This window comes from Zosterops lateralis, assembly GCF_965231275.1.
Source record: "Zosterops lateralis genome assembly, chromosome: 17".
In the NCBI taxonomy this organism is placed as follows: domain Eukaryota; kingdom Metazoa; phylum Chordata; class Aves; order Passeriformes; family Zosteropidae; genus Zosterops; species Zosterops lateralis.
In genome coordinates, this window is record NC_139777.1 from 3752403 (window position 1) to 3779641 (window position 27239).

Below are 27239 nucleotides of genomic sequence, written 5' to 3' on the forward strand. Positions count from 1 at the left end.
TTTGGTTTCATGCAAAGCATTCTACAATTCTTGTTTTTTTTTCTGCACAAGCTGCCCAGAGATAATTGCCCAGCCTTATCTGCTCCTATCAGCTCAGCTGAGCCCAACGTCCCCAGCCCAAAGAAGACCAAGAGCTCATTTGGACAGCTTTGCCTTTGAGTTAAGAACTATCAGACTTCCAAAATAACCTCCTCCCTCCCCTCCAGTGGAACATACACAGAGAAAGAACTGCACACTGGTTTAATTTTCCATCACATTTTTTGAAAATGAATTCCAAGATACAGTACAGCATCTTTAGTGTTCTACACAAAGCAAGCCTTCAGCAAAAGGTCAGAGGATCTTAATGGTGTAAAAATATATCTTAAATAAAATAGTTTCTCTAGGAGAGCAAGCCGTGCTGTACATCTCGAGGTCCTTAGAGTCATTTACAGAAGGCAGAGGCCTGGTAGTACAATCCACACACTGGAAAAGTGAGTGTACATTCCTGCTACAAAGTCAGAAAAGGTCCAGATTCCAGGTGGTGGGGGCAGATCTCCAAACCCGAGCAGGGGATGCCCAGAGTGCACTAACAGCCCTGTAATTCCAGTGAGGAAGTTCAACTCTCTCTGTCCATGCAGCCAGGGAGTGGATGAGAACCACCCGCCTTCCCGGGGTCATTCCAGGGACTGGGACTTGTCCCTTTCCATGGGCCAAAAAAAGAACAACTTCTAGCAATAAAGGACTGGCTGTTTCATGCCTGTGTTCCAGGCTGGACCTGCTCAGCCAGAGCTGTTTCAGTGCTCCAAACTAAGGTCATGATTGTTCCAACAAGGACCAGGATCATCCCGTGGCCTGGAAAGACAACTGAGGACTTCTCTGCCATTTTTAGCAGAAAATCAGCCTTTAAATGCTCTGATTCTGAGCACAACAGCAACCAGGACAGTCGCTTCTCCAGGGGAAAACTTCCCACCCCAGAGCGTCGAGTCTTAGATTCTAAGTGAAAACCAACAAAAAAACCCAAACCAAAGCAGATTTGTGCACAAAATTCCCTTGCAGGACCTGTGTCCCTTTGGGGCAAGTCACATGGAAGCTTTGCCAGCTGAGGTTGTGGATAGTGCCACATTTTGGTGAGCACAGGAACTGGAACCAAGAGCTGCAGCTCCTGGCGAGGATCCAGTGGAGGGGCAACAGCAGCTCTGGGAATGTGGGAAGAGTTTGGAAAAGGCTGTGCTTGTCCCTCTCCTCACCTGGCTCTGAGGAGAAGAGCTCTGAGCTTACACCAACACTCCCAGTGCAGCTCAGGAAGGGGACACACACAGACCCCCCCACTCCAGGAGCACAGGAATGCTGGGAATGTGTTCCCCAACTCACAAGTGACTCTACTTGATTTGTAGAAATACCTATAAAATAACTACATTAAACAGCATCCAGAACACAAAACCTCCACCCCTTCTGCCCACAGGCAGCACAGCAAGCACTGGCCTCTCAAAGGCCACCTTTAAAATTAAGAGAGATCAGAGTAAAGTCCCTTAAAGCCTTTAAATTCCCAGACCATTGGCCTTTAGGACTTGCCTGGTTTCTTACACCACTAAGATGGTTTATTTTCCACACCTCACTCCTTTTTCTTTCCAAACTACAGTTCTACTCCTGCACAGGCAGTTCTGCAGTGTGTCAGGACTGCACGTACAAAAAAGGAGATGTATACAACCTAATTTACACTGTTTATTAAATAACTTCTTAATTGAGAATACTTTTAATCCAGGAGAAGAACTGGAGAAGCCTTACACACTGGGCTGAGCCTACTCTACAGCATCCCCACAGGGAATGGGATGTTGGACATGGACACCCTCCCCCACCCCAAAAACACTCTCCAAGAAAGTCAAATGCATGACAGGAGGGGCTCTGAAAAGGAGGGAAGGCAAAATGGTCACCAAGATCTGCCTAAAAACAGCTAAATAGTGCAGTGAAATGCTTTTAAATACCACAGACACCTCCACTGACTGGCAGCCAGTTTTATGAGCAGCTCTGGAGACAATTTCTAGCTGAGCTTTAGTGAGCTGGGTGTTTCCAGCCTGAGTCCCGAGGTGAGCCTGGCCTGCTGCTGGCATGGCCAGTTCCAGGGTGGGAGCAGAGAATTCCTATTTTCATTTCCCTCTCTTGCCACGGCCTCTCCTGGAGGAAGGTTTGCCCGTCCCTGCCGTGGAGGAGCTGGCAGAAGATGCCACTGCAATGTTGATCTGTCCTTCCTGAATCTCTTGGCGGGTCTCAGCTGGGAGGTGGTTGATTTTCTGTTGTGTCTCCAGGTAGAACATGACATCCCTCAGCTGCTCCTGGATCTCGGAGATCTGCAGGTCTTTCTGCTCACAGGTTTCCTTCAACACCCTCTCCTCCTCCTTCAGTTTGTTCTGCAGCAAGGCCTGGTTTGCTCGCAAGCATTTGTTCAGTTCCTGCTCCTCCTTCAGCTCGTTGGAGAGTTTTGCCACTTTGTTGTTCAGCTGAGAACACCTTGGAGAGAGAAGCACAGGTCAGGAACAGCAGCACTGCCCACCCAGACCAAACACAGCCTTTTCACTGGGTAACTGACCCCCAGCCCACCAACCCCACCTGGAATGTGGTTTTCCAGCAAAGATGGGCAAGGGGAGGCAATACAAGAAGACTCTGAAAGGTCAAGAAGACCCAAAGATCAGGCAATTCCATCTCATGCCAAATGCCAACAGCACAGGCAACAGGCAGGATGTGCCTGGGAGAGGGAACTGACCTTGGACACGCACCTGCAGCTTTTGGAATGGGTGCCAAAATGGGCACGGGGATTACAAGGGACCCTGAGAGAGCTGAGGGCAGGCAGGGGCCTCCTGCCACACTCCAAGATTTTTAAAATACCATTTCATTGGGAAGGAAGATGCTCCCACAAAGGTTACGGCCTTGTGATTCACACACAGGGCTTCCTGCTCCCAACAACTCTGCTTTTTTGCCCTGGCAGTTTGCTGGCACCTTCTTCTGCCTTTTTTCACTCAGGAAGGGGAGCTGCAAGGAGCTCAATGCCTGTGCTGCCTCCTCCAGGCCATGGGCTGGGAGGAACAGGGACACAATCCCACCCAAGGATTGCATGGATCCACAATTCCCAGGCTTGACATCTTTTCTCCAGGCCCTTCCCAAGATCTGTATGTTCCTCTGTGCTGGGTGATGCTCCTGCTGAGCTGCCTTTCACCCCTTTGGATGCACCCACCCAGGGCAGAACAGGCTGCCATCTCCCTCAGAGCAGGGAGAAGGAGGATCCCTGAATGCTAAACATGCAGAGCGTGTTTTGGAGCTCAGGGCCCCAAAGCTGTGCTCACTCAGACACTTCCCATTTGTGAACACCTACAGAAACCAGAGCTTTTTTTAAAGCAAGCCATGTTCTCAGTATTGCAGCTTAAACAGCTGAAAATTGCCCAGGAATATCAGGGTATTTTTTTTTTCTTTTTGGATGTCAGTGCACGGTGTTTTAATGGCTGTAGGGAACTGAACCTGGCAGCGGTACCCACTTCCTCTCCACTGACTGCTTTTCTTTGAGCAAGTCATTGAGCCGCTGTTCCAGACTGTCACACTTCTCAATGGTCTCTTTAAATTTGGTCTTCATGTTGTTAATCTGTAAAAACAAACACAGGGGCATTTCCAACAGCTCAAAGTCCGCTGCCCTTTCGTCGGGACACTCAGTTTTCCAAAAGTGTTCCTAGACTTTGACCAATTCCTCTGCCCAGGTAAGGAAAGCTTGGAGCCAAGGCTTTGTTCTGGTGAGGACCCCCCGTGTTACCCTCAGATCCCAGACAAGGAGCCACGTTGCCGTGGGAGCTGCTCCCACAGAACAGCAACTCCGGCTGCAGATCCGTGCCAGGCACTGCCAAAAGCTGCAGCAGCTCTTTAACTTCTTCCTGCCTGCATCCAGAATTCCTTTGGCCACTCTCTGGTGGTTCTGGATCCATCAGCAGACTCAGATTTCCACCTCAAGGCGTTACAAGGCCGGGTTTTTGCTCTTTTTGAACTAAACCTCAGAGAATGAGTGTGAAGATGAGCAGGGGCTGACTCAGCAGTGCTGCCATCAGGCACTGACCCACTGACACCAATATCTCCCTCACACAAACACAAACATTCCCTGCCTGTGGCCTTCCTCTTCCCTCTGCTGCCCCATTCCAGCTGCTGCTCCTGGAGAAAGCCAAGCTCTCCTTCTCCAGGTGTCAAAGATTTATAGGGAATTTAGAGTCAGGAATTCTTGTTTCCCTTCTGTTGGTGCCCCCAGCACTCTCATATGCAGTGGGGCAGGAAAGTAATGGAAAATGCTTTCCTGGAGGAGCAGTCTGGACACATGTCAGTGTCAGCACACGTGGATGCAGAGCAGGTGTGAAGCCTTACAGTCCTAATCAGGGAATCTCTGTGCAACTGATGGTTAATTTGGGGAAGTAGCCTGAGCACTGGAAATGGAATACACTGCATGGTGGCACTGATCCAGATAAGACTTACATGGAACAAGTGCCATGGATAAAATTATTGGGATTTTTAAACGTGAAACCACTTTGGAGCAGGGATCAGAGTGGTTTCATTTTGAAGCTGCTTTGAGGATTGTGTCTCCTGGCCACTTGCAAGATGATTTTTGATATATATTTTCCTTTTATAGGGCTCTCCATAAGATTCCTGGGACTGTTCTTTAAGACAAGGTCAATGACTATGATTTCAATGGTCACAATTTCTATTTTTACTTAACTGCAGACACTTAAATGGTTAATTAGAACTCCTGAAGAAAGTTAAGGTCTTAATTTTAAACCCTGACTCACTTTAAACCTGGTTGAAAGGATTTATGTAGAATGAAAAAGCAGTAGGATATCCTCCCTGGATTTTTCCTGGTGACATTTTGAAGCAATCCTGCCTGCAGGATGCTTTATAGGAGGAGACTCTGAACTTTTCCCAAAGGGTGATGAGAAGAGAGAGAGGGGATCAAAAAGAAAGGGCAAATCAATATGCATTTGGAGCAGAGAGACAGTTCCACCTTCTGCAGCCGAGCAAATTAAAGTCATATTGTCTCTGCTCCACCAACATTCCCTGGAGATCCGTGCCGGAGAGACGGATGGCTCCGGGATCCTGCAGCACCACGCGCTGCCTTCCACCACTGCTGCATTTCCCCAGCAGCACATTTTAAATCAAGCTGCAATCTCTGTGGCAATCTACCTGCTTCTGCACCACTGAGCAGCAAATTGCTCCCTGGGAGCAGCCAGATAAGGGACAGATCCATCTTGGAGCCAATTCTCCCAGCTGGGAGCGGAGCAGGCTGCGGCAGGCGGTGCCCAGGCTGAGCCAGAGATCCAGCAGCTCCTTCTTCTCTCATCTAACAGGGCCAGGACCCTTCCCACGGGCCCAGGGCAGAGCTCACCTCTTCAGCAGTGTCCTTCTCGATCCGGACAATCTTGTTTTCCCAATAGATCCGCTGGGATTCCAGCTGGCTCGTCAGCAAATAGGAATACTACAAACACAGAGACACACGGCAGTCAGGGTGGCCCTGCTGGTGAAGGAGCCCTAAGGGTTCCAATCCACAAGTCAATTTAATCGGATAAAATCAGGAGGTTCTGGACACACATCCCAGCTGCAGATCCAGCTGATGGGTTTCACCAGTTTGATTTTATAAATAATTTTGGGTTTTTTTGAAACTGAGGAAAGTCTTTATATCACAGGGATCAATGAAGTATCAAGCCAAGAACTTTTTAAGGAGGTGACAGATTTTTCATGGGAATAGCAATAAATGTCTACAGGAAAATAAAGCATCATCCATCCCTGTCCTGAGAGTCTGAGATTCCAAAGGCTGAGGGGAAGAGTTCCCAACCACAACCCAAACTCCAGTGCAGTAGGATCAATGCACAGGATCAATCATATCCAGCTTTCCTATAAGGAGATTTCTGGGAAAGCACCCTTAGCTCTCTATAACTACTCCAAATTACTCTTCTCCAACATGTATGGCCTATTCCAATGTCATTTTGGTATCTGAACAAGGATCTATGCCCTACATCCCTTTTTTTCCTTTTTAGTTCAGCAAATGAGTCATGAGAAAGTTGAAAAAGGTGATTACTCCTTTTCAGCAGGCTAATAAGCATCAAATTAGGCATTCACTAGAGAATTAAACATGCACAGAGCCTTGATCACTCTCAGTAATTTCCGAGTGCCAAAACACTCTGCCAAATTCATTCTCTCTTCAATCTTTCAATCTTATAAGAAAGAGAGATCTTACATGCTTTAAGCAACCATTTCATAGAAAAAAAAAGGTTAAAATTAGCTGGTTTAGCATCTAAGTGTTATTCAGAAAAGTCACTGAAAAGCAACCAAATATTTATGTGAGCAATGAGCTCCTCCAGTCTGGTCTCTGTGGGCTGTTCCTCCTCACAAACCCTCGTGTCTAATGCGGCTGAAATCGTGCTGCAGTGCCTGCTCAGTGAAGCAGGGATTTCAAGCTTCTCTCCTTTAGTTACAAGAGGAGAAGCTGGGCAACAGGTACAAAAAGTAAATAAATCATTATCTGTTCAAGGGAAGGGAACAGAACAGAGCTGGCATCAGACTGTCAGCTCTGTGTGCTTGCCAAGGTGAGCACACAGCTGTGGATTCCTGCATCCTCGTTAGATTTGGGAGCTAAACTACACAAACTGACAGTTCCACACAGATCCTGCCTCTGAACCCAAGCCACAGATCTGCCAGGAAGGGTCTGGGGAGTGACTCAGACCCATTTCTCCCTCCAGTGCCCTCTGCTTGCAGCAGCACAAGCAGCTTCTCTTCAATCACCAATGACCACAGGACGACACTGCAGCCAGCTCACACTGCGCTGCATCAACTCTGCAGAGCCAGGGAGAGGCTTAAAAAAAAAAAAATTAAAGAGGAAAAAAAAAAAAAAAGGCAGTAAACCCATCCTGCTCCTGCCTGGAGACAATTTCCTCCAGGCTGAGAGCAGATCTGCTGCCTCAGCTAATGGGATTGAACCGTGGTTGTGGCAGGGTTGGAAACACTTCCACAACGCAGATTCCAACAAGTGAAAATATTTACCTCTAATTGTAAGGCATCAATTTTCTCCTCCTGGCACATATCCCCCTCACACTCGTACTGAACTAGCTTGCCATCAGTTTTGCTTGCCACCAGCCGATGGACGTAGTTGTCTGGGGAGAGAAAACCCACAAAATCAGATCTGAGGAACCCCAATCATGGAACACAATTAAACCACCCAGACCCTGCCCCTCTGCAAGGCACAAAACCAACACCACGTGGATTTGTTCTTTAGCAGATTCCTCCCAGCCACCTTCTGGGAGGTGGAAAATGGCAAATTGATGGAAAAAGAGTAACAAACATTCCACGGAAGCCGTGGCTCGCGACAGAGCCACCTTCTCCCTCCTCCACCTCCGTGAAGCTGCTGTTAGAACAGAGATGGCTGCTCCCCAAAGTCAGGGATTATCCCAGACACCACCTCCTCCATCCCCAGCCCCTGAGGGTACCCCAGGTGGGTGCAGGCTCACCCCCGGCGTAGTCCCAGACGCGGTGATTGGTGAGCTGCATGGCGTACGTGTGCTGCGTCTCCTCAAAGTGCTTGTAGGCGTGGCGGCTGACGTAGCGCCCGCAGCCGATGTGCCCGCAGATCAGACAGATCCACAGGTTCTGAAACACAGAGGGGACCTCTGAGGGGCAGCTCTGGGGGGCAGCAGCACCCCAAGACAACATGAGCCACACCAGTCATACCCTCAGGAATGAGCAGTGTTTGGTCTCCCACTCCCACTCCTCAGCTGGAAGGCCAAGGAGAAGGGAGTCCCTGCGTATCGAAGAAAGTTACAGTCCTACAGGGGCTGGATGAATCCCACCCAGATGGGAGAGTGGCCTTAGCTAAGGAATGAGGGACCTCAGCAAGCTCTGGAGGGCACAGACTGGAAGGGCCACCATCAGGTTGGTTTAGCTCGCTGCTGTCACACTGATCTCTCAAAGAATCACAGAGGTTCGTCAGAAGAGGAAACCTGTGAGGTAACGTCCCTTCCCAGCACTGGTGCAACTCAAAAGGAAAGCTGATACCCCACTGGCTGGTAAAACCAGCCCAAAATCAGCCTGAGAGTTAAGCCCCAAAGCAACCCAAGCAGCTGTGCAGTCAGATCTAGGCCAGATCTCACCTTCCACCCACCTACTTACTTCTTGAACTCCACACTCAAAACACTTGTTCTCTTCCACGGGCTCTGGAGTCTGGCAGTACCTGCACACAGGGCACCTGGAGAGCAACAAGAATGTCATGAGACACAGGGAGCAACAACTTCACATCCCAGTTGTTGAAAACACAGCCAGAGAGCTCCAGGGAAATGCCTGCAGGATGTTCCCTGTATCACCCATCAGCTCACATTTACCCCACCTGAATTCATTCCACACAAAGTTACTGGTTTGTTTGCCAAAATAAAGAACAGTTCTCCCAAAGCCATTTCACCTGGATCTGGTTTTGCTGCAGTGCAAGGGGTTTACACAGAAGCTACACACTGAGGAAGGGCATTGGAACTACACACTGCTGGGGACAGCCAAGTGACACTCTGCAAACACTCCTCAGTCCTTATAACAACCCTGGAGGAGATGCTTCAACCCCACCCCAACCCAAAGGATTCAATCTCAGCTTTCCCAGGAAGCACATCCCATAACTGTACCCAAAAAGAATCAGTAGCAGGAATCCCTTTTGGATCTACCAAAGATCCAGACCTTTCATCTCTTCTGGAACTCCCTTGGTGCTGCCACAAAGACAGAACACCCCAGACCCGAAGGAAGCTGTGTCCAGCCCTGGAGCAGCAGCAGCTCAGCTCAGGAATGGGATAACTGAGGCTGCTGCCAGGACTGCTAATGTATTTTTCATTAGCTGCTGGGCAAGCCCCAGAAATCTTCAAAGGAAGAGACAACAGGGCTGCAGTCAGCTCCTAGTCAAATTCAGGCACCTGCAGCCTCCGTGGTGCCTGAGCAAGGAGAACAAGGGTTTTCCTTTGTCATTTCTTCAGACTGGCAGCATAAGTTCTGCTTAAATTGTATATTCCATATTTTAGGGTTATTTGGGATCTCTCTCCTGTGCTGGCTATGCTCCACTGCCCCAAATTTCCACTGGCTTGGATTTATGGAGCAAAGCAGCCCATCAGCCTGCACAGCTCCAAACCTGATTCATCTCACTGAGTTCTGTTACTCTGCCTTAGGAGTGACAGATCACAGAGAGCTCCAGTCTTCCTCACATTCCATCAAAGAATCCAGGAATTGGGATAGCAGGGATAGAGCAGCCACAGGGAGGATCTGCAGCCTCCTGCTGCAGTGTCTGTGCCTGCCTGAGGTGCAGCAAAGTGTCCAGAGGAATGGCAAACACACTCAGCTGACAGCAGCACTTGGAGGCTCCAGGCACACCAAAATCCTACTCCACAGGGATTTGGGAAGCTGGGAGCACCAAGAGGAAAGGGTCAATGGCAGCAAGAATAGCTGCTTTAAGGATAGACACAGGTCCAGCCTGCCCAGTGCCATGGAGGGTCTCCCTATACTAGGTACATAACCTCCCATCACCCACCTGGAACAACAGGAGCTTCCCCTGCCTGATCTACTGAGCCATCTTGTCATCATCCCTTCTTCCCCTGCCTTCCCCTTCCCAGTGTGCCCCTGCACACCTGCTCTCCCCCTCCCCTCCCAGCATCCAGGTAGGAGAGAAGGCTGCAGGGCTCCCCACAAGGCCCCTCAGCTCCAGGCAGGAGCAGATCCATCTGCAATGCCAAGGAAGGGCCTGGCCCAGCTGCCAAGGCTGAGTGAAGCAGGGCTGTGTGTGCAGCCAGGCCTGTTTAGCCCAGCACTTTTCTCCTGGAGTATTTTGAAATAATCAGCATTCCTCCACAACTGCCTCCCTGCCTCAGCAGCGAGGCCCTGGGGAATCATTGTTCAATTACTTTTGGCGGGGAGATTTCTCTCTGGGAGCCCCTTAATGGGAAAAACTGAGCATTAGGGCTTGCAGTAAATTCCTGCCCCCACAGTGACGAGCAGAGCTTTGTCAGCACAACCCCCAGCACTCCAAGCAGGGCCTCAGAGGTGGAAATAAAGCCCAGGCTCTCACGTGGTGTCCTCCCAGCGCTGCAGGCACTGGCTGTGGAAGCTGTGGTTGCACAGTGTGGTCAGGATCCCGTTCACAGACTCGTCCATCCTCTCCAGGCACACGGTGCATTTGGGCAGCTCTGTCAGGTCCATCACGGGCAGGCTGGCCCCCTGCAAGCACCAAGCACAGAGAAAGTGCTCAGCACCTTCCCATCACCTGCAATTAACTCCAGCATCCCATCACTGCTGGCACCAGGGTTCAAAACTGTGACACGGGAACGCTGTGAGGCCACACAGTGCTTGGGAATTTATTGCAAAGATAAAAAAGTGATTCCCAATATTAAAGGGCCACAGCCAGGGCGCAGTGAAGGGGCTGCACCTGCAACCAGCCCCACTGTGCTCTGTGGATTCCCTAAATTACAACCCAAGGCAGCGTTAGGTCACAAAGTCCATGGTGTCACCACACAAACTCTTCCAAGGACCACTGGAATGGGAAAGGGAGTTGGGCATGATGCATTAAGGTATTTTTGCTGCTAAATTCTGCAGACAATCCTGTTAAAACCTTCTGAAGTGCAGAGGGAAAGAAAAACCAAACCAGACTTACATCTTCTGACTTGAAGACTTCAGCCCTTTCCACATACACGAGCTGGCAAACGTCCTCCTCGATGGAGTTGAACTGCCGCCCATTGCAGGCCATGTAGAAACTGTCTGCATCAGCCTGGGCACAGAGCAGAGGAAAATGGTTAATAAATGGAGAAATCCCAGCTCATCCAACCAAGGGAGAGGAGGAGAAACCTCCCATCTCCTCCCTTCTTCCCTGGAACACCAGAGGAGGGGTTTCAGCCAGCTCCAGGCTCTGCATTTTGGCGCCGGGTTTGGCGTCACCTCTGGAGGACACAAGTGAAGTTCAGGGCAGTGACACCAGGCTGACATTGGAGCATTCAGCAGGAACTGGGGACTCCCCTTCAGCACCTGTTCTACCCTTTGTCAGCTATTTTAGTGCATCTGCAAAGCAAATTTGGTCTCTGCAAAAATGTAAGAGGGCCACGTTACAGGCTGGTGTCAGGGACAGGAGCAACAGCTGAACTGTGGGAGGGAACCCACTCACCACTCACAGTCCAGGCACCTTCCACGGCAAAAGAGGCAGAACGGACCCAAACCCTGCCAAATCCATTGTCCCTTTTCCCTCAGGAGCTCCCCAAACCCTTTCTCCACAAGCACCACACTGGACTGAGGCAATCAGCTGAAAGCCACTTTCTCATTCTTCTGGTTATTCCAGGCAGGAGCATAAAGAACCTGGAGATTTGTTTTGCTACCTGCAGGCACAGCCATTAGGGGTCAACAGAGCTTCAGGGAATTGACTGAGAAACAGGAATTTCAGGGTGAATTGAGCAAAAGTTTAGGGATTTGCTGCGAGGCTATTTGTTTGCTGCAATATTAGTTCAGCACTAAATATCTGCCTGAGTGATTTAATGCAACAAGAGATATAAAACCATCTTTGTAACTAATGCAATTAGCACAAAACTCACACAAATCCTCCGTCTGCACAAAGGGCTTGGGGAAATCTCTCAGGCAGAATTCACAGCTGGGAGAAATCTCTCCCTGAACCCCAAAATAGATCCTGTGCAGCTGGGAGAAGAGAATGTGAGAATGTCCAAGGGACAGGGTCCACACAGGAACCTGAGGGGAGAATTGAAAGCTGCCCAGTCCAAGGGGCTTGAAGAAGCAAACTGTGTTATCTGGCTCTCAGACTGAGGGGCTCTCTCCTTTCCACACTAGCAGTGGTTGTGAGACCACCCTCGGAAAAACAGGAAAAGTCTTCCTTAAAATAAACGGAGCTCCTCTGGCTGGGTCTCTTCTGTTCAGCACAGCACAAGACTCTGAACAAGCTGAGAGATAGCAGAGAACTCTGTAAATGGACTAATTTTTGAAAAAATATCTTGCCAAAAGAAAAGGACAGCCAGAACATGGCATCCACTGCTTCCAGTGTGGGACTAACCTCAGCAGCCCTGGGAATTCTCTAGGAAAGAGGACAGGGCTGTTTCTCCAAAGGTCTCAGTGTTGCCTAGTGAAACCATCCAACCCTCCTGAACAGCGACACTGAGTGACATTCCTACAGCTGGAAACACCTCACCTGGGAGCTGAACTTGATGAGCACCATGTACTGGTTTGGGGTGGAGTCTCTGATGATCTTCATGTGCTCGATGACCTCGTAGAAGGAGGCCACAAACTTCATGAGGTCGTGGCTGGTCATGGTGGCGGGCACGGTGAGGATGCAGAGCATGGCGCTGCGCCGCACGTCCTCCTTCAGGGATGTCATCTTGCTGGGGACACAGCAGGGACACAGCTGCACCTCTCCTCCCACAGGAGGACAGCAGGGACACAGCTGGACATGCAGCTCCGACCACAGGAGGATAGCAAGACACAGCTGGATACACAGCTCTGACCACACAGTCACAGCAACTCTGCTGTCAAACTTTAAACCTCTTTTGTCACAGTGAGGGGCTGTGGTGAGTGACCACAAACAGGCATCCTTTAGCCAAGGATTGACTTGAGAACAATGGGATTGCCAGGAATAGTTTGACACCTGTTTGGCTATGAAAACAGCTGAAGTTGGCAAGCCCCAGATGTGCAGCACTATTCCTAGAACAACTGAGCAATGTTTGCTACTGTTCCCAGGGCCCATTTGGTGGCTCCTGGTGGTGTTCAGGAAGACCTGAAATGGGAATTCTCACACAACTGTAGGGGATTGGAGTGGAATTGTAACCCCTGGAACACAGGATGAGACCTCCTGCCTCACACAGCTCCACAGTCCTGTCACCAAGGCCCCAGAGATCACGACTTAATTATGGGATCCTTTAGAAAGCTGCTTTCGAATGTCTTTTTCTTTCAGAATTTGTGTTAATTTTACACTCTCCCAAGCCCTCAGCACCCCCAGTGTCACACACAAGTGTCACCAACAGCTGAGGGACCCAGGGCAGCCCCAAGCTCCACCACTACCAGCAGTCACTCCCTGCATTCCCAGGAGCGAGTCACCCTTCCTGTTTGTCCCCACTCAGGAGCCACAGCCCCAGGGTGGCCAACTCACCCTCCCATTGCCACCTGAGCCACCATTAACCAGGAGCTCTTACTTTGTTTTGTACAGGTGCATAATTCCATGAACGATTTCAACCGAGGGGTTCCCGCTGAAGAAGGAGATCTGGTCTGGGAGCTGTTTGGAAGGCGAGTCTGGAGCAGCCTCACACTCCTTGCTTTGATCCTCCTGTTTGGTTTTGTCCTCAGCTGAAGCAGCCTCTGATGATTTTCTTCCTTCCATGGCAGCTTTTGCTTCATCTTTCGCAAAGGCAAAATTTCCCTGTTACTGAGGGACCACGAGGATCATCCAGGGCAGCTCCTGGCCCTGCACAGACCCCCAGCAACCCCAGCCTGGGCATCCCTGGGACTTTCGTCCAAACTCTCCTGGAGCTCTGGCAGCCTCAGGGCCAGGACCATTCCCTGGTCAGGGCCAGGACCATTCCCCGGTCAGTGCCCAGCACTTTCCGGGGAAAAACCTTTTCCTGAGATCCAGCCTAACCCCCCCCGACACAGCTCCAGCCGTTCCCTGGGCCCTGTCCCTGCTCCAAGAGACCGGGGCCGCCCCTCGGGAGGAACCCACCCGGTGGGAAGCGCCCACCAGGAACAACCACCTCTGCCACCCCTCTCCCAACTCACATTCCTCAACTTCTCCGCTTGTTTTCCAAACTGCGGGGCCGCCCCCGGACCCGCCAACCCCACGACAGCCGTTCCCCCCGCCCCGCCTGGCCGGTGACAGCACCGGGACAAACGTCCCCACCGCGGGGCCGCCACCGGTGCCCCCAAACCGCCGCTCCCGGCCGGTACCTGCCCGCGGCTGGATGGTCTCGATGATCACGTCGGTCATCTCCCGGCGGCCCAGGTGCTGGTGCAGGATGGCCGCCCTCTCCCCGGGGCCCTTCCCCTCCAGGCAGGCGGGCACGGCGGCGGGGGCCGCGCCGGTGCTCTCCGCTGCCATGTCCGGAGCTGCGGGGACAAAGCGGGCGTTGGCGCGGGGCGTGGGGCGCGGAGCCCCGGGACGGGCGGCACCGGGACGGCCCCCGCCGGCAGCTGCGCGGTGCGGAGCGGGCCCGGCCGCGCTGCCCCGCGCCCCGCCCGTGCCTCCGGCGGGGGGAACCCACCGGCCGCGCTGTAGGCGAAGCCCGCGGGCAGCGGGGAGGTCCCGGCCAGCTCCAGCCGGATCACGACCAGGGACACGCTCATGAGCTCCGCGGGGCCGCCGCCGACCGGGACCGGGACCGGCGCCGCTTCCGCCTCCCGCACCTTTCCCCTCTGACCCCGTGACGTCACGGCGCGGTGACGTAGCAGGCGGCGCGGCGGCGGCGGCGGCGGCAGCGCGCGGGGGGCTGCGAGGGGCGGCCGCTGCTTCTCGCGAGAGCTCGAGGTATGTTCTCGCGAGAGCGGGAGGCTCGCCCCATGGCGGGCCGGGCGGGGTGAGGGAGCCCGGGGGCTCTGAGGGGAGAGACCCCCGGGACCGCCGAGCCCAGCCCCGGAGACATCCCCGCCTTGTCCTGGCACCGCCTTGGACACCCCCGAGGATGGGGACTCCACCAGCTCCTCGGGTAGTTCCAATCCTGACCACTCTTTCCGTGGAGGAATTCCTCCTGATGTCCAGCCTGAACCTCCCCTGGCACACCCTGAGGCCGTTTCGCCTTGTTGTGATCCTTGTTCTGTGGGAGCAGAGCCCGACCCTCACAGGGCTACAGTCACTGATTATGATTAGGAATTAGTGTGTGCTAGTGATGAGTGATCCTGTTGTCGCCAGCACTCAAAGGGATGTCCAAACTCTCCTGGAGCTCTGGCAGCCTCAGTGCCAGGACCATTCCCTGGTCAGTGCCCAGCACTTTTATAGGGAAGAGCCTTTTCCCCATTCAGGGGTCCCTGTTTTTGCTGGGACACTTCAGTGGCTGCCCAGGGTGGAGCCACCATCCCTGGAGGGTTCAGACAATGAGGAGAGATGGCCTTTGGGCCCAGGGTTTGGTAAGTCTGGAGAGGTTGGACTTGATGATCTTGGAGGTTTTCTCCAACATTAACAATTCCACGATTCTGTGAGCATAAATAAACACTTCCCCCTGTAATTCCACAGCTGTGCTCCAGCCTCTCTCCCTGGCTGAGGTGTGAGTTTCCCTGGCCCCTGCCGTGGTTCCCAGCATGTACCTGAGGAGCTCTGCCCGTGCCCAGAGCCTGCTGTGTGCCGGGCTCCAGCGGCTGCTGCTGCAGCAATCCAGAGGGGTCTCTTACAAAGCCGTGGTCTTTGAGGAGAGCGGGGTGCTGCTCCCAGCCCCGCACAGGACAGCCACAGGTGTGTATTCCCACTCCTGATCCCACAGAATGTCCTGAGCTGGATGAGACCTTGCACAGACACCCCAGCAATCCTTACCCTGTCCCTGACAGTGCTATCCAAACATTCCTGGAGCTGTGACAGCCTCAAGGCTGTTCCCATTCCCTGGGGAGCCTGGGCAGTGCCCAGCACCCTCTGGGGGAAGAACCTTTCCCTGATATTTCAGCCTGACTGAGCCCTGGCACAGCTCCAGCCGTTCTCCTGATCTGATCTCTGGTCACCAGAGCTTCTGGGCATGGAGGGAAAATAAATTTCAGGTGCCTCTTTCAGCTGTCTCTGGTTCTGGTGAGAGACCCAAGAACTTGTGAAGGTGGGACCTACTGTGCCATCAAAAGTGACAGAAATAACAGTGACCACCCTGAACCCCCCTGGTAACAAAACTGTCCTGTAGTGCCACCACCTGATCCCACCCAAAGCTGGTGCAGTCCTTCAGCAGCTTTAGGAATTCTCCACACTGACAGCAGGGATGAGGTGCTGCAGTTCCCAGAATGCCCAAACTCTTCCCTCTGTGCTGGGTCAATCACCCCAGTCCAGCACATCACTCTCACAGTGCTGGGCTGTGTATCATCCTCAGAGGGATTCCAAGCTGATTTCCTAGTCCTGCTGATGCTCTTTCCCGGCTTCCCCACTGTTCTCCATGCAGACTGGGAGGCTCAGAGCTGCATTCCAGCCGGCACCATCCAGCAAGCTGCACTGTCTGGAGGGGAGAACAGCCTCTCTCTCCAGTATTCCAGAGGAGAGCTGACAGCTGTGGAGTTCCTGCAGGAATTGGGACAGCAGTGCTTTGAGATTGTAAGCCAACTCCCCCCTGCTCTCCTTGTGCTTCCTGACTGCAAGGAAATGGGTCCAGTGAGGAAAGAGGAGCTTTAAAAAGAAGTTCTTTGGTTGAAGGGTCTGGATTTTCCATCTAGGAAGCACTGCTGTCAGAGCAGGGCAGATTTTCACCATTATCCTCGTTCCTGAGCAGGGCAGGTAGATTAATTTTCCTTAATTTCCTATTGGAATAAAGTCCTTTTTAAACATTTCAGTCTAAAATGCAGATTCCTTTCCTGCCTGCTGAGCTGTCAGTATCTGTCTCTAACCTGCCTTGATCCCATGGCAGGCACAGTCCCAGTGAATTCTCTTTCCCCAAATCAGCCCTTTATCTCTGCTGTAGAATTAGGAATGTGAGAACATTTGTTTATTTGGGCAAAGCAATTCAGCTGAGAGATTCCCTGCCCACCTTCTGCTGCCAGAAGAAGCAGGACAGCAAGATAAGATGATCAGGCAACCTACCTACCCAACCTTTCATATTTTCACCCCATTTCTGGCCCATTATCACTCTTGGGGTTTCTCTATTTCTCAGGCAAATGTCCGTGTTCCAGTGCACTCCTTTCTCTGGGATTTAATCCGAAACGAGATGATAAAACAGCTCCCCATAATGGCAGAAGCAGCTCAGTGTATCCGGGCAGAAGGGCTTAAGACAGCTCTGCTGAGCCACAACTTGTGCCTGGGGGATGGAGGGAGGAGCTTCCTGCCCCTGGACCAACAGCACTTTGATGTGGTGAGTCTGGATGGATCCCAAATGGGGCTCTGCTCCTCCACCTGTGAAAGCAGCAACTGAAATTCTTTAAGCCCAGGTAGCAGATGAGCAGCAGCACAGTTTGGTTGACATCAGCCTGGGAAAACATTTCCTGACACAGTTCCTTGTAGGCACTTGGAGAGGGGCTGAGTGACATTTGCAAATCCACTGCAAAGTGCCCACACAACCACGAGTCTCTGTGTAACAGGCACAGGCAGCGATGGAGATAAAGGACTTGGAAGCTGGAACACCACACTAGAAATAAATGTTATTATTCAGTACCCAGCCTGCTTTAAAAACAAACAAAAAATAGCTTTAAAAGAGTTAGGGCTCTTCAAAGAGTTCATGGACCCCCTGTACTACAAAAAACCCACTGTCCCAACATGCTCACCTGTGTGAGATGAGGAGAAGATGCTCCTCTCCCACCAGAGTCTCCTTTCTCAACACACTTCACCTTTGCAGAGATGACACAGATTAGCCATGAACCTCAAGGCTCCAATACCCACAGCCTCTCTGGTGTGTCCTGCAACAGGAGCAAGAGCCCTGCACACCAATTAGTGGGGGAAAAATAATTGACTGTGGATTTCCATTAGCGTTGGCTTTATATCCATCCAATAGATTCATTGCTGTTCCTGGAGTGTTACCAGAGCAGGGAAATGGCTGCTGGGATTGTTCATGGTTGTGAGGGCAGTGGGAGTGTTCAGACACTGAATCAAAGCTTTTTTGATCCAGATTTTAGGTGGATGGTTATGGCCAACACAGCTGCTGTGGAAGGTGGCTTTGGGGCGGCTGGTGAGTGCAGTGGTCAGGACACTGCTTTTCCAGAGCCTTTGGAAGGTGCTGCCATCCAAGGCTTCCTCAGACAGCACTGAACAATTGGTCTGGGACACCCAGTGAGTCTCCCACGTTGGGACATCTCATTGGATATCTTCCATCCAAGGACTGGCTGATCCTGTTTGGCTGATTTGAGCTGAGGAGCCACGGCCAAAGCAGTTGGCACCCACACAGTCCCTGGAACCACGGCTGACCCAGCTCCACGTCCTTTATTTCTCATGTTAATTAGACCAGTCTCTTTCCCACCCTCCCAATCTCCATTTCCAGCACTGCCCAGATGTTTGTGGTCACAGCAGGCTCATGCATCATCCATCTGTTGTTGCTGTAGGTGGTTGAATCACGCCAGGAAGGGATGCCCAGGCCAAATCCTGGGATCTACAAGCTGTGCTTGGAGCGCCTGGGTGTCCAGCCCCAGGAGTCCATCCTGCTGGACAGCAGCAGCCAGAACCTGAGGGCAGCAGCCCAACTTGGCATGAAAACAGTGAAGGTACAAAGTGACACAGCCAGGGTGGGGTTTGGGGATGGATTTGGGGTCCAGAAGCTGTTTGGTTTGAGCAGCTCAGGATGTTCAAGTGGCAGTGGCCGACTCTTTCTGAGCTCTTTGTGCCAGCCTGTGCTTGTCCCTGCCAGATGTGGTGGGGTTAAAGCAGGGATAACTGGCAAAGTCTGCTCTGGGCTGTTTCATTCATGGCTCCAAACCCTGTGTGACCTCAGGGAAGTCTCTTCTTCCTGTTCCTCTGTTCCCTATTGGAGAAACAGCCCCATCCATATGGTTGAGACAATCACACCAGAAAATGAGCCCCTGTTGATGAATTCCCAAAAGGTCTGAGGCCTCATGGATGAGTCAGCTGGTGACTGACGGGTTACCCCCAGGCTTTGGGGACAGTGAGCACAGCAGTTTTACTTTGGGGACCACTGGGGAAAAGACAGGAGTGGCACTGGTGGGAAGAGTGACCTCCACTCCCCTGGACTGCACACAGGGAATTCCAGCTCTTGTCCCAGCCCAAGCTCAAGTGTCTGTGCCACCATCACAGGTCTTTCCAAGGCAGAATAAAGGTGGGAAGCTCTGTGTTGGCAGGGAATGATCCATGAATTCCTGTGTGTCAGTGGATCAGTGCTGATGGACTCAGATAAATGCAGGGCTCTCTCTTTCCCAGGAAATTTTGTCTTCTAGCTGTCACCCAGTGCTACTCTCTCCCTCCTGGTTTCAGGTTGATGATCCAGAAGCAGCACTCAAGGAGCTGGAAACCCATCTGGGATTTCCTTTGCAAGGGTTTGTTCCCTATACTCGTTCAGTGAGACCAGGCATGGAAATCCCAAAGGATTGTCTGCAAAAGTACCTTGAAGATGTTCTTGGTGCCCACCCAACAGGTATTGCAGTGGGTTTTGCCCTTCCATCAGAAAACCTGGGTATTCTGGAGCTATTGGCTTTTTCCATATGACATAGGGATTGAAAAACAATATTAAGGAAAGGCTCGTAATCTCTAAGCAAACAGCACAGCCATTCCAGTTGCAGTGAGCCATCACTTTCCTAGAAATAAGAAACAACATTTTAGGACTTCCTCATTTTGGGAGGGCTTGAGCACAAGTTGCCCAAGAGATGCCAGGAATATTCCTGTCGTGTGAGGCATCTGTGAGCTACTGCCATGTTCACTGGGGGTTTGGGACAGAGTGAGATCTCAGCCCCAGGTGCAGGAAGGGGATGGAAAACCTAGAGAAGTGCTGACTCTCTGCTCCCAACTCCCAGCCCCACTGGAGTTACGGCAGTTTGACCACTCCACACGGAGCTATTTGGTGAAGTTTGGAGGTCGTTTGCTGGTGCTGAAGAAGGAGGAGGAGCCTCCCGAAGGCCCCTCGGGACAGAATGGCCCGAGGGAATACAGGTGAGAGGGGTCCTGCTGCACTTTGCTGTGCCAGAGGAGCTGCCTCAGCACCAGAGGAGCAGGACATGTGGAGAGGATTGTTTATGACCTCCCCTTGTTTTCCAGAGTGTGGGATAGGTCTGGGAGCTCTGGGCCATGGGAAGATGTGGGTGTGCTCCTTTGACCTCCTCCCAGCTACATTATTTTAGTGTATTTAAAACTGAGCACAGTGGTGTGGTGTGTCTGCCTCCAACACTGTAGTTCCAGGACTGATTCCCTTGTGCCTCTCTCCCTCCCTGGCAGGGTCCTGAAGGCTCTGGCTGAGGCTGGTGTTCCTGTGCCCCCTGTGCTTGCTCTCTGTGAGGACAAAAGGTAATCCTGTCCCTCAGCTTTCACTCTGTGCTTGACAGCTGCAGCCAGAATCCCCGAAAGATGAGGAGAGAAGGAACCAGAGCTTACAAAGTGCTCTGATCTAATGAACATTTGTGCAGTGTGGGGCTGGAGGAGCCTCTAGAAGTTCAAAGGACAGAATCACTTTTATTTGGCTTGGTTTAGGTGTGTCCCATTTTAGCAATTAATCCGAAAGCTCTCTTTGAAAAGCAGCTCTAAAGCAATATTGTAGGGCTTCCCTCTGACTCAGAGTGCTCAGGTTTGCAATAAAGAAAGGATTTTTCCAGCTGCCAGACCTCAGACAGCAACAACAGCAGCAAATCTATGATGGGACACCCCTCAGGCCTGCAGCCTGCTCAGATCTCTGCAGGCTGCAGGAATCAGCCTCTGTGTGCCCAGTGCTCCTGGTGTTTGTGAGCAGCCTGAGAGCCCAGCTCACACCCCTGCAGGGGGCAGGGAAACATCTGTCTCCAAGCTGGCTCCAAGCTCAGTTTCCTGGGGCTGGAGGGGTTAGGGTTAGGCAGCCTGAGCTGAGCTCCACTGAGCGCCCAAGTGCTGCTGGGGCTGCTCTTCACCTGCCCACACAGGTGAGGCCTGGGGGGTATGTCCAAGGTGCAGGTGAGATTTGGGGGGTAGTAGCAGGATTGATCTCATCCCCACTGGTCCCAATTTGCTCCCCCAGCATCCTTGGCACTCCTTTCTACCTGCTGGAGCACCGTGCTGGCCACATCCACCACGCCGTGTCACTGCCTGCGGTGCCGCCGCATCGGCGCGGGGCCTGGTACGGGGCCATGGCAAACGTCCTGGCCAGGATCCACAGCCTGGACCTCGAAGCTGCCAAGCTGCAGGACCTCGGGGAGCACGGTGAGAGGAGCCTCTGGATCCTTTCTGCTCCTGTCTGTCAGCATTTCAAGGGATAGGCAGGATGGACCAAACTGGGGGTGGGTGGGAAAGTGAAGATGAGCAGTCCAGAGTCTGAATCCTCAGGTGTGGTGGGAGGGTGTGAAGAGCTCTTCAATCCCATGAATTCCTGAAGTTCTCCTACCTCCCAGAGCTTCATGCTGTGTTTGTTGCCACCTCTGGCCACTGTGGGTACAGGAGCAAATTCTTTGCTGCCATTTCTGACCAAACCTCCCCAGGCATCACCTCCAGTCCCTCTGCAGAGAGAGCTCAGCTACCTGGAGCTGGTGGAGAAGTTACAGTTTTGTCCAGGATTGGATTATTTCCACCTGAATATTAAATCCAGTGCCCAGTTAAGAATGTACGAGACCCCTGGAAATTGCAATTAAATTCTTGGAGCTTAAATCAGGGCCCTGGACTGAGATATGCTTGGCTGTTTGACTTTTTCCTATGTCCCTTTTGAAGCCTCTTTGTGCCTTTCCCTGGGAGCCTCCTTTCCTCTGTTCCAGGAAATTACATCCAGCAGCAGTTTGAGACCTGGACAAAGCAGTATCGAGCTGTGGAAACTCACCTGATCCCAGCAATGGAGAGGCTCATCCAGTGGCTGCCTCTGCATTTTCCTGAATCCCAGAAGACAACAGTGGTGCACGGTGATTTCAGGTACTGCCCTGGAGCACATCCCAGAGAGGAAACAAGGACTGAGTGTAAAATGACCCACAAACTCCAAAAAGTGCTGATTGGGCTGGGGCAGCAGCTTCAGAGCAGCCCAAAAGCTGAGTTTTGGGTCAGGGTCAGCATCCCCAGGGAATGAGATTGAGTTTCTTCATCCAGCAGCTGTAAATGCTGGTCTAACACTGGAGGATCATCAGCTCTTCCTGAAATACTCAGGAATCAGCCCTGGTGCTTCTTGCCAGTGGTGTTGGGTGATGGAAGAGTTTGAGTGGAAACCTGCCAGTGTTCCAGGTGAAGTCCTGCAGGAGTGGGGTGGCTGGGGCAGAGGGGAGGGACACTGTGGTGCTTCTGTGCTGCCAGAGCTGAGCTGGATCCTGCCAGGGCTGTGGGGCTGCAGTGCCAGCTCTGGACCAAGGCTCCTTTCCTGAGGTTCCAGGAGCTCTCTGCACCCTGGCAGGATCACTGCCTGCTCTGGCTGCTCCCCTGTGGGCTCCTGGCCTCTCATGGGGCTCACACTGGTGAGGGCTGGGCATGATCCACAGCACATGGCAGGAGCTCTGTGCCTTTGAAATGACATGGGGATCCCCTGGACAAAGACTTGCCTGCTTCACTTTCTGGTTACCCTGTCCAGTAGCATCTGCTGCTGATCTGAAGCTCTGACTAACTTGGTTTCATTCTCCAAAGCACAGTTTAGTCCTTTATTAACCAGGGAGTTCAATATTGAGTAACCTCCATCCTCTGCTTGCAGAAATTAATGTTTCACTTTGTGCTGCCTTCCAAAGGACTCGGCAATTTTTGAAGAGAGAGCGAAGAGCACTGAAAGCAGCACCTACTGCTGCTGAGCACGGGGACTTTTCCCTCCTCTGGAGGGAGACTTTTCTGATCTCTTTTTCCCTCTGATACAGGATGGACCACCTGGTCTTTCATCCAGACAGGCCAGAAGTCCTTGCTGTGCTGGGCTGGAAGTTTGCCACTCTGGGAGATCCCATGTGTGATTTGGCGAATAACTGTATGAGCTTCTTCCTGCCAGCCCACTTTGGTGCTCGCAGAGGTACAGAGGGGGCACAGTCACCTTTGGCACATGCAGAGGAACCAGAGTTCAGAACACATCAGCCCCTGCCCAAGCAGATAGAAAGGGCTCTGGGTTTGCATTATTTTCCCCTCTCTTTTGGGTGGGAAAGTCGTGAAGTAGATCAGGAGTGGTTTGTGCACTAAGTTAAAAAGAAAAATACAGGGTTAAATGGAAAGGTTACATAATTTAGGAGAGATCTCTGTCAGTCACAGTTTCACCCTAACCAGAACTGCCCCATGTGCATTTTGGGGCACGGGCTGGTGCCAAACCCCAGAGTTCCATAAGGAGCCAGCACAGCAGACATGCAGGTTCTGGAGGGTGCAGGTGTCTCCATGGAAGTGCCTGGCTGTGCCACCAGGCTCACACCATCCCTAGGGAGCTCTGAGCTGCTCTGTCAGCTGACACTGTCACCTCTTCCCATCTTCCAGGCTTGAGGAAGTGTGACTTGGGGCACCTGGGAATTCCCACGGCAGAGGAGTATTCCCAGATGTACTGTGGCCTCATGGGAGTGGAGCTCCCGGAGAACTGGAATTTCTACCTGGCCTTTGCCTTTTTCCGCCTGGCTGTGGTGCTGCAGGGACGTCACCGAGGCTCCCTGGAAGGTGAGGAGCCCCACCAGGCCAGGGCACAGCCATGGGCACTTCCAGAGCTGCTTCCCTGCTCCAGCACAGCCTGCTCCTGCCTGCTGCTTGTGCTGTGGGATCTTTCCTTTCCTGGGAGAACTGAGCAGAGGCCAGAGCTGGGAGCCCGGAGCTGTGTCCTACAGATGGAGCTCTCAGACCTTCCAGCTCAGCACCAGCCTTTGCCAAGGGACTCACAGGGAGGTGGTGAGAGCTGTTTGTCTGCACACAGCAGGTGTGGCCTGGGAGCCTTTATCAGAATTAAATCTGATGTTATTTTAACATCCCTTAGAGAGGAGTTTCCCCGAGTCCTGCTGGGCTGGGCCAGAGGAGGGCACACGATGCTGTTTGGGATGTGACTACGTAACACAAGCTCTTCCAAACAAGTGTCCTGTTCTCTTGTCCCCAGGGAGGCCAGCTCCAGGTGACAGCAGCCCCAAGGATGCCGAGTTTGTGGCCGAGCTGGCTTGGGATTTTGCCATCAAAGAAGGATTCCGTGTGTTTGAGAGCCTCCCCCCCACAAAGCTGCTGGCACGACATTCCAGCACCTGGGCCGGGCAAGGGCCGTTCCTGAGCAGGAGTTACAGCACCTGGGCATGGCCTGGGGCAGCCCCTGTGCCCACAGTCCCCCTGGTCACTGCCCCCAGCAGCCTGCTGGGGATGGCCCAGGGTCTTGGGTGCAAGATGGAAAATACGGGCATCCAATGGGGCTTTCCGAGTTCCCATCCCAGAGGGACTCCACGTCCTCTGCCAGAACTGCAGGTGAGACATCTGTGCTGAACTGCTTTGCTGCACCTGCCCCAGGGTGGGGATTGTGGCTCCCCTGATCATGTCAGACTCCTGGAGTCCAGTGGCTTGGAGGAAAAGGGCTGGGTTCTCATGGCTGTAACAGGGTTCATATCCTGGGAAACAGTGGTTTTGGAGGCTGGCACTCCCTTCCAAGAGGAGCAGATTAACACCAGCCCAGCTGTGGTTGCTCGCCCAAGATCTGCCATCTGTGCTGATGGTGTGCCCAGAGCTTGGCTGGGCTTGGGCTTTTCAACTCTTGCCAGTCCAGGAAGAAATGGTTGTTCCTTACCTTTCCCTATCCAGGGAAGCCTCACTCCTGTCTCCCTCTAGGAAAAGCTGAGTTAATTCCCTTCACACTGTCCCTCTGCTGCTCCCTTGGAAGGTTCCTCAGATGGGGCAGGGAGCTGCTTCCACCTCCCCAGCTTCCATTCACAGTGTGAGTGAAAGCAAACAGCCCCACCCTTGGGCTGCTACCAAGATTATATTCTTCATTATTTAGTAGCATTATTAAATTCTAGTGGGTTACTTAACCTCCTTTCAGCTGCCAGAAAAATATCCAGGTGCCCTTCCAAAGCGTTTCCTTGTGTTCTGACAGAAACCAGCAAACAGCAGCATGTCAGGGCACTTGGTAACTGATCCACTGAGAAGGTGGAAAGGGCAGGGAAGCAGCAGCTGTGGGGAATTTGGAGGTGCTGAGATGAGCAGATCTCCTTGCCCTTCCTGGAAACCTTCATCTTTGCCAAGTCTCCAAACATCAGGATTGCCACACCCTTGGTACTCCATGCCTTGTGCTTGTGGAGATGCTGCTCCTGGTGTGTGGCACCACAGAGCCCCCTCATCCCTGTCACCTCCACATCCATCTCACTGCTCTTTCCCTTGGCATCATCCCTGCAACTGTCAGCCTTTGCTGCAGAAGTGTGTTGTGAAAGCCAGGGGAGGAGTTTTGCTGCCTGCAACAGCAAGATAATGCAGAGGGCTGTTACACAGCCAAATATTGCCAGCCTGGAACTGCCACAGTGCTCCAGAGCTGGGTACAGCCAAGGGCAAGGGCAAGGCTGCCCTGTGCCAGCTGGCACTGCCAGGGAGAGGTCCATTCCTGGAGCTTGGCAGCCAGATGCCCTTGGCTGAAGCATTCCTGGCTGAGCAGGGCAGGATCTCAGCTGATCCTGCCTCATCCCACACCAGGAGCCAGCAGACTTCACACACTGATCCCAAAGGTTGCCCATCCCTGGAGGTCTCCGGGGAGATCCTCTCCAGAGGAGCAGAGGGAAGCTCAGTTTCTCCTCCTGAGCTGTGGCTGGTTGTCAGAGGGGGCAGCACCAGGGCCACCAGACCATCTGATGTGTCTCATCTCTTCCCCCAGGCAGAGGGTGCCAGGACCAAAGCAGTGGTGCTGACAGCTGCCATGGATCAGGGGACCAAGGTGAGCAGATTCCTGAGGCTCCAGCCTTCCCTGACCCCAAAAGAGCAACACTGGGACCCCTCCCTTCTGGGGCCTCCTCCTCCCACTGCAGTCTGGGGCCTGTGAGCAGGAGGGGTGATTTTTCCTGTCTGCTGTGGGGTCCCCAGTGAGGCTGTTTCCCCAGCACGGGGTCCCCAGGGCGTTTGGAAGGCTCTGGGACATTGCTGCCACCCTGCCCTGGTCCTGCAGCCCTGTGTGCCCACATGGGCTCTGCTCTCACTCTCCCACAGGTCCCTGGGGAAAAACATCTCCACAATGCAGATCCCAGCCCAGCCCTTCCCTTGGACCTGAGCTCCACGTCTGGCTGAGGGTCCTGAGGGGTTCACAGGACAGGACTCTCCAAACCAGAGCTGAGCCAGGAGCTGCAGCACTGGGAAACCTCAGATGGGGCCCCAAACCAGCCTCTCTGGCATGGGAGAGGCCGTGCTAAGGGCAATCTGTGAGCTTCTCAATTCTGGTGGTGTTTGGTGTTATCTGTGCTCAGTGCTTTTATTGCCTGGCTCAATATGAGGGGCAAAGTCCATCCTTGGATCATGAGGCTGCAGGAAGTCAGAACTGCAGCAGGGAGAGTTGGTTGGGAGTGACCTGGCTGGAGGTGCAAGACTTGGTTTTGGGAATAAAGAGAATGGACCAGCATGACTCTCCTCCTTCAGCACATCTCTTTTCTTCAGCACAACCTCCAGCAACCTGCAGATGGCTGGGAGAGTCTTTGGTGGTGGAAGGAACTGAATCCAGACCTTGAGGTCTCTGGATTCAGGGGAGACTCTGGAGCTGAGGCTTGCCCTGTGGAGCTGGGAGAAACTGGGAGGACTCCATGGTCCCATGAGTGTGGTGGGGTCTCTTTGAGGACTATGGAATGGATCAGTGGGAGCTTTCAGTACTTTACAGAGACCAGAGCAAGGGAAGAACTGTGGGAACAACCCTGGTAACTTCATGAGCAATTTATATGTTGTATTAATTAAAGTAATGGGTATGGTTCTTTGGGTTCTCCTGCTCCTCCGGGGTGGGTGCAGCCTCACAGCCCAGGGTGGCCACCACCTCCCAGCCCTCAGGAGCACAGGAGGTGCTGCAAAGAGCCCTGGGGGGCCGTGCTGCCTCTCAGCACAAGCACCATGAGGCTGTAGGGAAGCCGGTAACCTGAGCCTTGGATTCTCCCAAGCTCCGGGATGAAATTCCACCTCACCCTCAGGCATTTGGCTCTGCTGTGGAAGGGGGAGGGAGCTGAGCCTGTATCTGCCCAGCCCAGACATTTGGGATGGGTTCCCAGCAGGCACCTGACTCCTGCACCTCCCTCCTCCTTGGGGCAGGCTCAGGGGGCTGAGCTGGGTCTGCACTGAAGGTTTTTAGTGCTGCTGGATCTGCCTCCAAGCCCCAGGGGAGGGAAGGGGCTGCTGAGAGAACCAAAAGCTTTATTTAACACAGGATTAGTGCTCCATGTTGTCCATGCCGGGATCAGCAGAAGGCAAAGAGAGGACACACATTGAGGGCTTAGCCCCGGGCTGGAGCTCAGCTCTGTGCCCTGGGGACACCTTGAGCCGCTCCCTCTGGGAGCCAGGGGCACATCTCTGCAGGTAGAACAGGTCTGGCATCTCCCACAGGAGGTTTAACACC

The 27239-nt window shown here is 52.8% G+C and overlaps 2 protein-coding genes across 2 annotated transcripts; one reads left to right on the top strand and one right to left on the bottom strand.

The window, feature by feature from the left end:
* Positions 1 to 229: 229 nt before the first annotated feature.
* BRAP (BRCA1 associated protein) lies at positions 230 to 14328 on the bottom strand (the record flags this gene model as incomplete). The annotated part of the gene is made up of 12 exons (XM_083874183.1): positions 230 to 2484; positions 3504 to 3607; positions 5381 to 5470; positions 7033 to 7142; positions 7497 to 7635; positions 8155 to 8230; positions 10076 to 10224; positions 10658 to 10771; positions 12188 to 12377; positions 13185 to 13386; positions 13933 to 14091; positions 14247 to 14328. The coding sequence occupies 12 exons, from the start codon at positions 14326 to 14328 to the stop codon at positions 2124 to 2126; spliced, it is 1776 nt and encodes a 591-aa protein (XP_083730309.1). The 3' UTR covers positions 230 to 2123.
* A 118-nt stretch (positions 14329 to 14446) lies between these two features.
* ACAD10 (acyl-CoA dehydrogenase family member 10) lies at positions 14447 to 26502 on the top strand. The gene is made up of 15 exons (XM_083873639.1): positions 14447 to 14509; positions 15212 to 15427; positions 16110 to 16258; positions 16812 to 17009; positions 18190 to 18348; positions 19073 to 19232; positions 19609 to 19744; positions 20027 to 20095; positions 20796 to 20977; positions 21523 to 21673; positions 22591 to 22736; positions 23186 to 23359; positions 23787 to 24139; positions 25530 to 25589; positions 25859 to 26502. The coding sequence occupies exons 2-15, from the start codon at positions 15277 to 15279 to the stop codon at positions 25934 to 25936; spliced, it is 2166 nt and encodes a 721-aa protein (XP_083729765.1). The 5' UTR covers positions 14447 to 14509; positions 15212 to 15276; the 3' UTR covers positions 25937 to 26502.
* Positions 26503 to 27239: the final 737 nt, after the last annotated feature.

What these genes read in the sequence shown, in the direction of transcription:
- ACAD10 (XM_083873639.1), top strand. Translation starts at nt 15,277, where the DNA reads ATGTACCTGAGGAGCTCTGCCCGTGCCCAGAGCCTGCTGTGTGCCGGG. An exon ending in TCTTGGTGCCCACCCAACAG is followed by an intron (nt 19,233 to 19,608) that starts GTATTGCAGTGG and finishes CCCAACTCCCAG; the next exon opens with CCCCACTGGAGTTACGGCAG. An exon ending in GCTCTCTGTGAGGACAAAAG is followed by an intron (nt 20,096 to 20,795) that starts GTAATCCTGTCC and finishes TTGCTCCCCCAG; the next exon opens with CATCCTTGGCACTCCTTTCT.